This window comes from Austrofundulus limnaeus, unplaced genomic scaffold (assembly GCF_001266775.1).
Source record: "Austrofundulus limnaeus strain Quisiro unplaced genomic scaffold, Austrofundulus_limnaeus-1.0 Scaffold151, whole genome shotgun sequence".
In the NCBI taxonomy this organism is placed as follows: domain Eukaryota; kingdom Metazoa; phylum Chordata; class Actinopteri; order Cyprinodontiformes; family Rivulidae; genus Austrofundulus; species Austrofundulus limnaeus.
In genome coordinates this window covers 449407-464417 of record NW_013952553.1, presented here as the reverse complement: position 1 = coordinate 464417, position 15011 = coordinate 449407, and the positions used below count along the sequence as shown (strand labels likewise).

The 15011-nt window shown below is 42.8% G+C and overlaps 1 protein-coding gene across 1 annotated transcript; it reads left to right on the top strand.

Annotated features, from left to right (window-relative positions):
* Positions 1 to 446: 446 nt before the first annotated feature.
* lmo4b (LIM domain only 4b) lies at positions 447 to 13200 on the top strand. Its single transcript, XM_014016665.1, has 5 exons — positions 447 to 876; positions 1785 to 2025; positions 6016 to 6112; positions 8543 to 8698; positions 11627 to 13200. Exons 2-5 carry the CDS (start codon positions 1790 to 1792, stop codon positions 11633 to 11635), a joined length of 498 nt encoding a protein of 165 aa, XP_013872119.1. The 5' UTR covers positions 447 to 876; positions 1785 to 1789; the 3' UTR covers positions 11636 to 13200.
* Positions 13201 to 15011: the final 1811 nt, after the last annotated feature.

Below are 15011 nucleotides of genomic sequence, written 5' to 3'. Positions count from 1 at the left end.
ATAAGCATATCCAATTAATATTATGTGTAAGTTTTTTTTTAAAAATCGTCTAGTTCTTTTTGAAATATTTTGATAACAGACATGTATGTATGTATGTATGTATGTATGTATGTATGTATGTATGTATGTATGTATGTATGTATGTATGTATGAATAACTCTCCCCTACGCACACACACAAGCAAAAACTTTGTCATGGCAGTCAGTGTCATCAATGATCAAAAGTGACTTTTTAGTGTGTCTTTGTTGGCTTTAAGACGCCTGTTTTCAGTGTTGGACACTGTCCTACTTCGTCCTTCTCACCTCAGTTGTCTGCGTGTCCAAGTCCATGTCGCTTCCCCCTGATTGGCTGGAACTGTTATGGGTGCGAGCTGATTGGCTGCCGCGTCCTTTACGTCACGCGGCAGGAGAAGGTTTTTACTGGAGGTTTCTCTCTGTCAGCCACACATGCAGAACAAGCTGCTAACGGGACGCAGACACACTCTGCATCCCTCCGTTGTCGCTTCACTTTATTTCGCCGAAGCACGCGCTTCTCTTCGCTCTTCTCCGGCACGCGGAGACGAGTAATTACGCCTCGCGATGGACTCCTTTCATCTCGGCGCCGAAGTGGCCACAGAAGAGGGGAAAGGCTTCAGTGGAAATACTATCTGATAACTCCATTTGCTCACCGGTCGGCTTGCCTTTTTGAAGAAGCCGACTCGAGTCCTCGCGCGGAGCTGGAGGCCGACGCGCGCGCGACTTAGTGCGTCCGTGTTTTTGTATTTTTTAAATTATTATTATTATTTATTTTTACCTTTACTTTTTTTCTGGGACTGTTTTGTACCTGTTCGCCTAGCTACCAACTTTTTCTGCCATTCCGCGTCAAAAAGGCATCGAGGTGAGTGTTTGTTGACGGCACAGCCATGTTTTAAATGTTATAACTGTTGTTAAACATGTCTTCATTAAAGCAAAGGCGATAACTCATCACTGTAAACACATTTATGCTTATTTACTCAACATTAACTGCACGTTTAAGCCGCACAGGAGCTTTCTGTTTGCGTCGCGCGACTGTTTTCTGTAGTTCTCTCTCGCGCTCTCCTCTGTTTCCATGACTTGCCCTAATTACGCGTAATTACTTGAGTTAGCCCGTTTAAGTAAAAGCTTTCCCCTCCTCCCCTCCTGCAGCCTCCACCTCTCCAAGAAACTTGAAGATAGCAAGTCCTGCTTTAACCAGAGTTACTTTCACGTTGTTTTTTTTAAAGTTATCTCCTTTTTAGATGTAATCAGCACTAAAGCACGCTGTGGTTTGTCCCTAAGAGCCATCACTAATGGGCTCACTGAATGCTTTTCTCTTTGTGACTCCCCCCCTCCTCCTCCCCCCCTCCTCCACATCCCTGCCTCCCTCCTCTCAACTCTAATTGGCCTACCTGGCTTTCAACAAAGATTTGGCTTTATCCCGGGCAGGTCTGTCGGACCAAATTGGTGGGGATTACATCAGGAGGAGCCTCCATTAAATCTGTGGCAGAAACAAATGGCGTCACATCATTAGATTAGGGTTCGTGGGCTCTCAGTTTGTAGATAAAAACATATCTGTTTCATAAAAGCACTAAAGTGTTGGGAACAAACATATGGGACTGTGTCCAAGTCCATTTCTGTCCAGACACACATTGCCACCAGCTCACCCCATTCCAACTGGGACTGTTGTGAGGACTCCAGTAAAGCAACAGCACAGACTGAAACCATTCGTGCAAACAAGATGTATCGACTGATCGAGTTGGAACAACTTTTTATTTAAATTTTTTTTAGAGACCATGGTGAATCCTGGAGGCAGCAACCAGCCACCAGCTGTGGGTGCCGGCTCCCTGTCCTGGAAACGATGCGCCGGCTGCGGGGGCAAAATCGCGGACCGCTTCCTCCTCTACACCATGGACAGCTACTGGCACAGCCGGTGCCTCAAGTGCTCCTGCTGCCAGGCCCAGCTGGGAGAAATCGGCACGTCGTGCTACACGAAAAGCGGCATGATCCTCTGCAGAAACGACTACATCAGGTGAGGCGGTGGCCGTTAAAAAATAAAACCGATGAGCGTTGTGTTAAAGTGAATACGACTGTGCACGTCCACTTGACTACAAAAAAACTGGACATTTTGAACCAAACTGTTCGTAACAAATAATCTCCTTTTTAGCTGTGGCGTTGTTGACATAATCGTCGTTTAAAGAGTTGAAAGTGTGCTCAAAGCGAGGGCTTTGGTTGCACACGTTTAGCTAATGTGTGGTGTGATGTAACAGGACCAAACAAATAAAAATAAGTTGACCGAAACCCCCCCTCTTTGTGTTTTTAAACCTCTTCAAGCAACCGTTTCAAACAGTTTGACGCTTTATTCGTCAAATATGTGCCTTTTTTTTAAGTAAAACTTGAACATTTGTGTTTACGGGTTAAAGCACAACTAAATGTTTGGTTGTTTTGCACCGATGGCTCAGAAGATGAAACCACGCGGCAGCCAGGCCCACAAAATTTGCACAGATAATTTGAAAACCAAAGTGTGCCTTGGCGCTTTTACTCCCACCTCCATGAAAAGCTTGGGGAAGTCAATGGGGTACTTCATTCATAATGGTACTATAACATAATTAAAATGGGATGAGTGGGGTGTGTGTAGGGGGTGGGGGTGGGTACACCTTCCCACTTGTAGAGAGTGCACGCTTGGTGGAAATGCGTATTATGGAACCATGAGATCTCTAGAGATAAAAACAGGTGTGTGTGCGTGTGTGTGTGTGTGTGCGTGTGTGTGTGTGCGTGTGTGTGTGTGTGTGTGTGTGTGTGTGTTTGGGTGGAGGGACATGGTCGGAAAAGAAGAAGGAGGGGAAAAAAAGCACCTGACAGAGAGTCTACACAATTAAAAGCTTTAATTATAGTCCCCCTCCATTTCCTTTAGTCCTGATGGGTTTTATCTAATGAGATCTGGTCCCTGGCTTGTATCCGCTACCAGTGACGTGTCCGAAATGAATGAGAGCCACACGGCAAACAAAACATTTAATTAACCAAATTGGCTTTTGAAAGAGCAAGAGAGAAAGACAGATAGAGAAGAGGGATTATCGTGAAGGCCATTTGCCGCTTTTTTCCCCCCCTCCCCTCCTCTCTTCTTCATCTTAAAGAGACAGAATTGTTTTTTTTTTAACACGCCGAATAGCTCCAGTTTTAGATCAATTCTGTTAACGTGAAAACCGCTGGACGTTTGAACGGGATGCGAGCCTGTGCCTGGAGCGATGCTCGTTGCTGTCAGGAGCTTTTAAACTTTAAAAAGTTGAGCTTGCTGCGGCCGGGGCTCGTGTTGTTTTAAGCCAGAGGTGATATCATGTCTGCGGGGCTGCCGGTGGAGAGAGAGAGAGAGGGGAGGGAGAATTAATTTACTTGTGGCTGCTGGTTTCAGAGAGAATGCTGTCCCCCTTAATTGAATAAGCCAAGGTAATTAAATGGCACTTTTCCAATAAAACGTGTGAGGTAAATCTAATAGTTGGTTATTTAATATCACTTTGAAGTCTGCCCACTTGAGCGCCATGACAGCAGGAGAGAATGTGAACTATTAGGCCAGGAGAAAAAAAAAAAAAGAGGGGATCTCAGAAATTAATTAAATCGCACGCAATTTAGAGGAAACGTTTATCTTGATTTGTCATATCAGAATTAATTCAAGGCCTTCAATTCACTTGGGGCCGGATCTGTTACTCTGAATTAACCAAGTGTAATTTGGCTGATCCCCCCCACCACCACCACCATTCACCCCCCTCCCTCCAAAAAATCATGCACAACACAGATCCACATCAACCCTTCCTCATCCCCCCCTCCCACCCCCACCACGTTTTTTCTCTCTCTCTCTAATGCAGCTCTTGCCATTATGCAAAGCCCTGCTTCAGTATCAATATGGCCTTAGTGCTTTTAAGGTGCTTTGGCTGCTGATGTAGAGAGGCATTTTTAATGGACTGTGTTGCAGAAATCATTGTTGTGGGGGTAATTTTACCCTACTCAAAGGTCTTAGTGAATGAGGTCTGCGTTTACCAGACAGCCCAGCAGCAAGCCTTGCTATATTTCACCCAGCAGTCAGTGCTGAAATGAAATCCAATAGCCTGTATAGTCAACAGACAGCTCAGAATGGGTGCTATTTTTTTTTTGTCGCTGTTGTTTTATTTCGTGCGTGCGAGTTATTTAATTTAATCAACGACAGATCCACTCAAAGAGGACAGCAGATAAAATACAACATCCAATAAGGAGGCTTTTTTTTCTTCTCCTCCCATTTTCTATTGTGCGGTGAAACACAGAAACCAGATGTGTCATTGTAATTAAAAGAGTCCCTTGGCCTTAATTACGCTGACCCGCAGTGTCGACTTCACCTCCGCGCTGTAGTTCACTGGCAGAAGAAGCCATTAGAGCCCAAGTTCAAAACATTACAGCAACTTAATTGAGCACCTAAAGGCTTTGGCTCTTTAAATCAAACACTATCAAGAGCTAGTCCCCTGGTAAAATAATTAACCTGCCACATGTTCCACACTGCGCCACAATATGAAAGAGTAAAAAAAAAGAAAAGTCTCGTAGCTTTTGTTTCAGTTCCTCTCAGAAGCTTTCAGGAGGAGGTTTGAGTTTTAAATGATCTATCTTCAGAAACGTCTCACAGGAGACATGTGTCGTTGCTTCTCCGCCGCGCATCGCATGAATCTTAAAGCAACTTATACGTGTTCATTTCCATGATAGTGTTTGTCCTAGCAAGAGCTGAGAGTTGGCAGCGAAGCAGCAACAGTCTCCAGTTAATTAGTTTCTGAAATTGAGTTTTGATGGAGCCTTTCCAAATGATGCCAAGACGAAATTTGCTTCTGCCTGAGTTGTCTTATTGAAAGCCATTTCTCTGAGCTCTTGTTTGTTTGTTTGTCAGTACATCGTAACAACTGCTTTGGGTACGATACAAATACATCAAAGCGTTTATTCTCCTATGTCTTTTTGTGGATTTAAGACCAAAAAAAGACTTTTCATCATGTTGCACTTAAAGAACGTGACACGAACAAGGCGTTTTTGTTTGCCTTGTCATTTTTATTTTTTTTGGAAGCCAAACAACTTTATCTGTTGGGCTCACACACACACACGTACACACAAGTGTTAGCCACTCCCACCATCTCCTTTTCTTTTTCCATCCTTCTCCCACCCCCCTCCTCCTCCTCCTCCTCCTCTCTCCGGAGCATGTCAGATGCCGTGGTCTTATTTGATTGCTTAGGAAAAGTGCAGTGATAGAGCAAACACCCAGTGAGATATGATGACAAATGGGTCCAGATCCCAGTAAATTACTTTCTGCTCAAATCGAAATTTCATTCAGTTTGCTGCTCACCGAGATGAAGTAATCTAAATTGTGGACTCAGAAGGAAGATAGAAGGGGAAGCTGGAGCAAGCATTTCATTATCAAGAGGCAGAGAGGGGTGGGGGGTGGGGGGGGGGGAGAAGGTTAGGGACGAAAGAGATGAGCAGAAGCAAATCTAAAGTGTTGACACCATGATAGAAAAGGTTAACCCATGCACATTATATATCAACCAGAGTAGCTACGGGCTTTCTAATGGAAACACGGCACTGACAGAGCATCCACTGGAGTCCTAATGGCAAAAGCACTATGTCCCTGCCTGGATGTACAATCAAATCCTCTTAGGTACTGATTGCTTATGTTCCTGCTTATTATTGGGTTGTAAAAAAAAAAAACAGTGCAGCAAAAGTAACGTGTAGTCTCGGCGCAAGATGCTTGTGGAGAGCCGCGCAGTAAAGGCATCATTTTTCCTGTTGATACGGTGACGATTCTCTGGCTCCCTTCTTCCTAAATGTTTCTCTCCTCCCAGTTAGAGATGAAGAACAACAAACTTGGCTCTGAATCAGCCTTTCATTCAGTCGCACACTCGGCAGACAAAAGTGCGAGCGCCACAGTTCGTTACACAAGGCTGGATGGGCGCAGACGCACGCAGCGGCTCCGTAGTGACGACGTGGCTCTCATCTGTCCTCTCGCTCCATCTTTTCTCAGGTTATTTGGAAACAGCGGCGCCTGCAGCGCTTGTGGTCAGTCGATTCCTGCCAGCGAGCTGGTGATGAGGGCGCAGGGCAACGTGTACCATCTCAAGGTAAAGCCCGGCGCTTCCTGTCAGCACTGTCATCATATTAATTAAAGGCCTAACCGTCCACACCGTTCACAGTTTTAGACTAACATGTTGGAAAGTCACAGAGAGTTTCTGGTCAAACCGTGAAAACAATGTGAACAATACCTCACCTGATCAGTTGAGTGCTCAGAGTCTGTGCTGTGAGTGACAGACAGCTGCTATCACGCAACAGTTCTGCTCAAAATCTGTAAAATTCTCTGATATAAACTCTGTATGCTAAATTCTAAATAATGCTAAATAAGTTGATTGGGCCTCATGCAAGAACATGTTCATATTCTTCTCCTAAATTTCTCTTACTTTTGTTCGTACAAAGGGTTCGTACGAACATGTCACGTCAGATTCAACAAACTCTTCTATCTTCAGGAAAAGTGTGTAAATGAGCTGCGTAAATTCACCTGTTCGTATCCAGCTGCTCGTGCACGCGAGAGGAGATTAGCATAATTACCACCCCAAAAACACCATATAAGGCTATGTTTCCTGCCTCAGATATCAGGAAGTGTCCATTCATGAAAATGGCAGCGAAAACTAAAAATAAAAACTTTACGAGTTCAGAGATTGAAGTCCGTCTGTCAGAGATCCAGAAAAGAAAATCTGTCATTTTTAGCAGGTCAGCTGTGGGATAAAAAGAGCTGCTAAAAGTATAAACAACTGTGTTAAATCATTTTCATTTATTCAGAAGACACAGCGCTGCGCACCGTACACCCCCACCCCCCACCCCAGCGCGGTCTCAAGTGGTCTCAGTTGCGGTTCTGAAATAAGCCTTTTAAACTGTTTTCAAAACATGTCTGGCACTTTGGAGAAAATCCAGGACTCGCTGGAGGGATTATGTATCCCCTCTGGCCTGGGAACGACTCGGAGTCCCCCAGGACGAGCTGGAAGGTGTCGCTGGGGAGAGAGAAGTCTGAGTCTCTCTGCTGCCCCCGTGACCCGATCCCAGATAAGTCGGCCCGACGGACAATTTATATTGTTAGTCTAAATTAATACATTTAAAATTATAACTCTAATTCAAGCAGAATAACTTATTGTCAACATAATTATGGAGTGTGATTTATTTTCAACTCAAAATTTCTTCAAACTAACGAAATATAAAGTTATTAGTGAAGAAAACCCGTCTGGATAACAGCAGACTGACTGTTCGTAAAATCTACGACAGGTCTGGACCACTCGTGAATTTTGTTCATATCTGAAAAAAATCTTAGAATACGAAAACATTGGTGAATGCCACAAATTCTCCTAAATCACTCGTACACACAACTTAAGAACAAATCTGTGCGTACGAACGGTTCTTGCATGAGGCCCATTGATTCAAAAATGTAATCAGTTGTAGATGTACAGCCTGTAATTAGTTTTTGAGAGTTTTATGTGAAATGTGTCTCAAGGTTTATGAGATATTTTGCTAACAGAGAACTTAACTTCAGCAGTTAAAGCTGAGGTTTTAAGCCAGGGGTCTGCAACCTTTACAATCAAAAGAGCCATTTCTGCTCCTCGGCTCGCTAATAAAATGTGTCCAGAGCCGCAAAATAAGCTACAACTGTGATTATCAACTGGTGGTCCGTGGGCCTTTTCGAGGCCTTTTAGTGAACCTTTATGGCCAGTGGAGGTGACATAAATCTAAAAAATACATTGTGAATTTTATTATTTATTATTTTTACACTTCAAGACTGAAAAATAACATATTCATGCACAAGAAAAATGCTGGCTGTAGTTTATACAGAGTTTCATAAAAACTTCTACATCTGAACTAGTAAAACATTTTTTTCCTAATTCTTGTTACATAGTCCTAAAGGTGTTTAAATATAACCATGGTGGATTTGAGAGAAAGATTATAGAAAGAAGTTGGAATAATTAGGTAGAAAACAGGCTAGCATGAGCTAACATGTTTTACTTTTTGTATTAGTAGTATTGATCACATATTTGCATAAAATGTATTAGTGTTGTGAGTATAAAAACCAAAAAATAAAAATAAAAATCTGTTATGTTTGGTCACATTTTCAAAGAGCCACTGCAGAGGGACCAAAGAGCCACATGTGGCCCCAGAGCCGCAGGTTTCAGAGCCCTGTTTGAAGCTAACGTGTCAATGTGTTAAACTCAGAATGTGTTGAGGAAGCTGCTGCTCAGCGGTCTTTTTAAAGTGGGCTGAATTATCAGTTGTGTTTTTTGCTGGATTACTTTGCTGTGACAGCCATCTTGAATCAGGTTGACTCCGAAAGCGTTGATGTTTGTGTTCATTCAGTCGTTACTTTCTGGACTTTTCTTTAAAATTCAATCAATTCACGAGATATTTAGCTGAAGGTACAGACAAGCGAACACACACACAGTCCTTCCTGTTATCAAACAGTTAAAGTCGCAGCTGCACCTTTTTCTGCTTGTAAGTCTGTGGTTTTGTGTCCGAAGTGTTTTACGTGTTCCACCTGCCGGAACCGGCTCGTCCCCGGGGACCGCTTCCACTACATCAACGGCAGCCTGTTCTGTGAACACGACCGACCCACAGCACTCATCAACGGCCATTTGAGTTCCCTGCAGACGAACCCACTGCTGCCCGACCAGAAGGTAAGAGCGCCATGCTAACCTGTGTGAAAGTCATCCGTGGTTGTTGTTGTTGTTGTTGTTGTGTAGGAAAAGAAAAGGAGGATTAGCGTCACCGCTAGCATCATTATTGAGCTAAATAAAATAAAAACAAAACATCTGAAGGTCCCTCTGATGTCTACTGTGTGGAAAGCAGGGTGACTAATTGAAGTTTTTCACATTTGACGCTCGCAATGAATGAAAATATTTGGCGGGCGGAGGGGGGCGCGTAACAGAAATATGTGCTGCAGGCGTTACAACATTTACCATTAATCCCAAAGTCTATAACAAAATACCATAAACTACTTTTCAATAAGTTCTGTCACTTGAAATGTGTAACCACCAATCAGTCAGATCCAAACAAAGAGCAGCGAGCTAACGTTAGCTTCAGCTGATTGTTCAGCAGCAGAAGTCAGCTTATTGAAGACTTTGTAGCTGTGTGTGCAGAGGAAAACAATCTGCTATAAAAAACAAAAACTAATGTCTGTTTCAGGAAACTTCCAGTGATAAAGTAAAAGTTGTTGTCAAGAAAGAAATACAGCAACCTCCTTATCATCATACCCCACTTTTATAATGCTTCACGTTAATTCTGCATTAACATTTATTTTAGAAAACGTCTGTTTTTTACTGTCATCTGAAACACCTTAAACATAGCGTTGACTAATCTTTTAAACTGAAGCATTTTGTCTGTGTTTTTGCTTAAATTTCTTAAAATAAATGAAAAAGTGGATATTTTTGTGCAAGTTGTATTAATCCACCATACAGTAAAAGACTTAATAGGTGAAAAAAACTGCTACATTAGAAAACATAGAATTCAGGAAAAAAAAGAGAAAATAAAACAGATTCTGGGGGAAAATCAAACAGATTTTAAAAAGCCCTACATCTGTAATTCTCACGGCCACAATTCTCACTCCAGTTATATTGATGTTACCAGTTCAACTCCAGCGCCCAGCATCTAACTGTGCACAGATTTGTTTTTATTATTATTTATTTTTTTAGACAGCTGATGGATTTTTCCATCATTCCTGTTGGAGGACACTCAAAACCTCAGAAAATCTGTATTATCCATCAACACAGCCTGTGAAAAGTCTAGCCTTTTTTAGCTGGATGCAGTCACATATTTAACTTATGATGAATTTGTTTGGCCGGCCTGAGTCAGACTTCCATTTAGTGCTAAGGAGGAGGGGAGGAGAAGAAGAAAAAAAGAGAAAAGCACATCTTTGCTGACACCACGGTGTGTTTTTAAAGCAGAATCTGACTGCCCTGACAACACAGCTGGGATCACCTGGGCGAAGTTATCACTCCAAAGCTAAAAATGTGTATCCAGGGAGCCCTGGAGGGTTGAACGCAGCCGGAGAGCAGCAGCAGCTAGTATATCACGAGAGCTGTCTTCATGGCTTTTCCTGATTTGATCTTGATGCCTCCAGTGAAAGCAAAACAAAGAGCCTAATCATATACAAAGGATAACTTCGTTCTTCAGGACAGCTTCATTCTGCCTGCTGCAGATCTAATCATTCCTGCCTCAAAACAAGCTGCTTTATTGATACCTTGTCTGCACACGCAGCACACTGAGAGATATGGGAGGTGTTTGGAGTGTGTCACAGACAGACTGAGAGAGGAATCATATTATTGGGTGCTTGCGTTTCACCTTGAGTGCTTCTGTGAGCAGAGGAGAGGTAGAACTCCATTAAGGCCTTTTAAAGGCTTGTCATTTTTACAGATCAGCTCCCCGAGCTCTAAGAGCTCCTCGCGTTTAAATTGAAAGCTGTTGTATTATCTAGCTTAATTTTAAATGTCTGTTTAAGTCCTCACTTGTTCGCCGAGTGTCTCTGGCCGCGCGGCGGGCGAAGTAAATATGAAGCTTCATTGTTTATTTATGCGCTAACATCAGTTGTAGCGAAAAGCGCTGAATTATTGATGCTAAAATGCAATCTGAATATTGGCCCTGGTGCTTTAATTATCGCGGAGAGAGAATATTTAACCAAACGGAGACGCGTTGCTCGGTGGGGGAACGCTCTCTGGATGCTCCTGTTATCTCTGCGTGTGAAACCAGGGGAATTACGCCGCCGCCCGAGCTCTCCGTCCCACATTTCCTTTCGCTTAAAACAGACTTTGGATGGGCTCGTCCAGCACGGACGTACAGCAGGATACCGGGTCTCCAGATCAATAATGGAGCAATGCATCAGGAAGCCCAGGCTGGCCGAGCAAAGCAGAAAATGAAGCGGTCAGAAAGTTGTCCACAGATTGTTGTTGTGATGTTTTTGATGTGCGACGTAATCGAAGCCGCTCACTATCACAGCGTAGGACATTTTGTGCTCATACATTAGGCTTTCTTCTCTGCTTCTGCCTAATCTCTTTGTTCAGAACAGACAAATTACCTCTCTCATACAGAGCTGCTGTGACCCAGGGGAGGAAGACCCTCCCAGCGTCAGTCACTTTAATTAGCCCCCAAGTAGGAGTTTGCAATTACTAATAGACTGAAGCCCTCCTAGTGATTTGAGGGATGAAGGGAAAAGTAAATCACCCCTTGGAATCGTGGAGAAAAGAGCTAAAAAGAGAGAAAAAAAGAGAGGAAAGATGAAAAAGTTGAACCCAGACAGATAATTGTATCTCTTTCCCTCTGTGTTTGTGTTTCGCAGGCCTGAGCAGCTCCTGCAGTTACGCTGAAGCGTGATTCTAATTATACCAAAGAGAATCGCCTCATGAAGGCACTTCTGAGTCATTGCAAAGTAAATGGGACACCAGATGGTTCCCAAAGCCTGACTGATCAATAAATTAAACACTGAAGCTGGTGGAAAATGTATTTATCATGTGAGGGGGTGTGTGGGACGTTTGACACGTTGTGAACGAGCGCTCTTAATTACGTCTTTTTTTTTTCTAACGTTGATGTTATGTTTGCTGTTTCCTGTTCAGGTGTGTTAGGTGGGAGCCGTGCAGGAAGCAGGATGTGTGCCTTCATTTTAGCCCTTACTCATCGTCACCTGAGACGGCGTGGATCAGCAGCTCCCCGGCAGTTTTAGCTGTGCTCCCAGGCCCCGTTCGCCCTGAAGCAACCCTCTGCCCATCTCACCAGTAACCCAGTTTCTCATGTCTGCAACACAAACACACAAACCCAACTCTCAGCCTTCAAACTCGGGCCTTTTTCCCCAGTTACGGGTGGATTTTTTGCACTTATTCACACCTGAGACGAGGCGCTTGGGATTTTGACTCTGATAAGAATCAGAGGGGACTCTTCAGAAAGAGAGCGAGAGAGAGAGGGATGTTGTGACTGAGTGAAGACAAAAAAAAGAGACTAATGAGGTTTAAGAGTTGCAGACTTTTCAACTCTGCACATTTGTTTAAAGACATTTTTTTGGGGGGGAAAGGGACCCTTTTTTCCTCTCTTCCTTTTCTATCTTCATTTCCCAGCAACATGGTGTTTCCACTTTCTATATTTTAAGTGTTGTCAAAGGGAAATGTGTTTTTTTTTCCTTTTTTTTTTTGTGATCTATAAAGACGGGGTTTAAAAATATCTGTGACATTTTGTGGCGAACAGATCATGAACACTCTGTTGGTGTATTTGTATTACTACCATGTATGTACAGTATGCATGTAAATGTCGTTGTCCAGGCGTGGCTACAGTACATCGGACCCCTCCGCCATCCCGCTCCTCCCCTCTGAACAAGCCCGAAGAAACCCACTCGTAGTCCGTGACGTAGAGATCATTCCCGACATATAAATGCCGAATGAGAGAGAAATTTATTTGTGATATTTTCCGAGACATTTGCTCCAGTATGGTGTATTTAATTAATAAAAATATTGAAGATTTTAAAAGCCTCCTTTAAAATCTCTGCTCGCCTGGCTCCGGCAGTTTAGCTCATGTTGTTTGTCCAGACGCCCCGTAATCTGTCCACGACTTCTTTGTCCCTCTGAAAATCCTTCTCACTGAGGAGCCCGCTGTGTCGCCATCCTGTTTCCAACCTCGCAATCATCACGGCGCATGATGAGCGTCGAAACGGACAAACATGTATCCTCTCCGACTATTCAGATGACCGTTTGCTATTCATCACTCTAATACCTGGCAGAAATGAAGGGAAATGTCCCTTTGAAGATTCAATTACTGCAGAGAGGGAGAGAGGTGTCTCTGTTTGGCGGGCACAAATTGAATGGGCTATTTGCAGAACAAATTGGTATTTGAAGTCCTTGCAAGACCTAATAGGTCTGAAGGAGGGACCTGGTAATAGCTGATGCACTTATCTGCGCCGTGTGTAGCCCCCGGTGAGCCCGCCGCCGCTGATGAAAACAATGCTGCCGCCGGCGAACAAGAGCCGACTTTGATGCAGAAATCAGCTCAAGTAGGAGAGGAAATAGACCTAAAAAAGTAAACAGTATGTCGTGTTTAAATTGGAATTTCATGCTGAATGAATCTGTTCTTGGCTTCCTGAGTTTAGCAGAGTAAATAAGACGACTTTCTGACTAATCAAGCCTAAATTACAAAGTAAATTTGATTTCTCCTTCAGTGTTTTTTATGTGGCTCAACTAGTTAGGTTTTTTTTATAGAGGGATTTACCTGTGGCTCCACGGCTATAAAAAAAGCTAAATGTGAGAGTTTCTTAATGTTGCTCATTGTGACTAATCGTCAGCTGCTTCCACCTCAAACTTTAGCTCAGTATCTATAAAACTGACTCACCAGTTTGTTGACTAACGCTGATTAGCTGTGAAGTTTCAGACCAAACTCTTGCACAATGAGCAGGACTCACTGCTACGACCACATCAAAGTGTCGCACAAATAACTCACTTTTTTACAGATATAAACAGCTTTGTGTAGCAAGTTCGTCTGGCTGTAGTGGCCATCTTGAATTAGGCTGAACGTATAGAGCAATCTCACAGATTTTTTCAAAGCCTCATTTTCAAATTTATCAACATGTCAGAGCCTGTAGGATGATTTAAAAAACAATAAATAACATCAAACAGACATCTTCCAACCTGTTCTGCCGCTAGAAATAAGTTACTTTTTCCTCTCTCCTTTCCTCCTGCTTTGCAGCCACCACCCCCGGTGCGAGTTGTACGGATTTTTTGCGAAATTTACGGATTTTTGGGGCTCGTTATACCGGTAAACATCCAAGGAGGTTGACATGAGTGTTTTAACGCTGTTTGTACTTTCAAACAAAATTGTTGCATTATTCCGTCAGAGCCACAAAAAGAAACATTGTTTTTCCCCGACGTTCTGACAAGCTGGAAACTGGAACACTTTCAGCTCTTAAAGGGATCCACGATTAGTTGTAACATTAAACTTTATTTGATAAACATTTATTTTAACTGTAAAATAAAGACAGTAAAAATACTGTAGGCAGTTTAGTTTTGTAATTTTTAAAATATATATATTAACACGGACGGAGCCATTTTATTTACACACAAAGCATTCTGGGTAAATGATGACATCAACTAGGTCATCGGTGCGAGGATGCTAGCGAGCTATATCCACCCTGAAGGTTAATCTTGGACAATATCTGATGATCGACTCTTTTAAATGAAACCAGAGAGCGTTGACAGAGAGGAGAAGGTAGAAATGACTCAGCCTGGAACTGAAAATATGGATGGAGGACAACAGAGCTGCTTCATGGAAGAACAACCTCAGTTTAGCCTGTTAGCCTTTGTGCTAGCCCTCACACTATATTGCCTTAAATGTATTAGCTCAGTGCTAGCACAACAAACAAGCTAAACTGAGGTCCTCCATCCATATTTTCAGTTGCAGACTGAGCCATTTTTGTGTTCCCCTCTCTGTCACTTGGATGGAGGACCTCAGTGACGAGAGGAGAATGTGTAGCGCTGAGCTAATACATATATATGGTGATAGCATCGGGGCTAACGCTAAAGCTAACAGGCTAAGCTGAGGTTCTTCTTCCATGAAGCAGCTCTGTTGTCCTCCATCTATATTTTCAGTTACAGGCTGAGTCATTTCTACCTTCTCCTCTCTGTCAACACTCTCTGGTTTCATTTAAAAGAGTCGATCATCAGATATTGTCCAAGATTAACCTTCAGGGTGGATATAGCTCGCTAGCAGCCTCGCACCGATGACCTGTCCACGTCATCATTTACCCAGAATGCTTTGCGTGTAAATAAAATGGCCCCGTCTGTGTAATATATTTTTAAACTTTTAGTTTAAAAATTATAAAAACTGAACATCCTACAGTATTTTTACAGTCTTTATTTTACAGCTAAAGTATATGTTTATCATATAAAGTCTAATGTTACAACTAATCATGGATCCCTTTAAATCAGTCCAAATTCACAATTTCGAGTTCTGCTGCAACTGGAA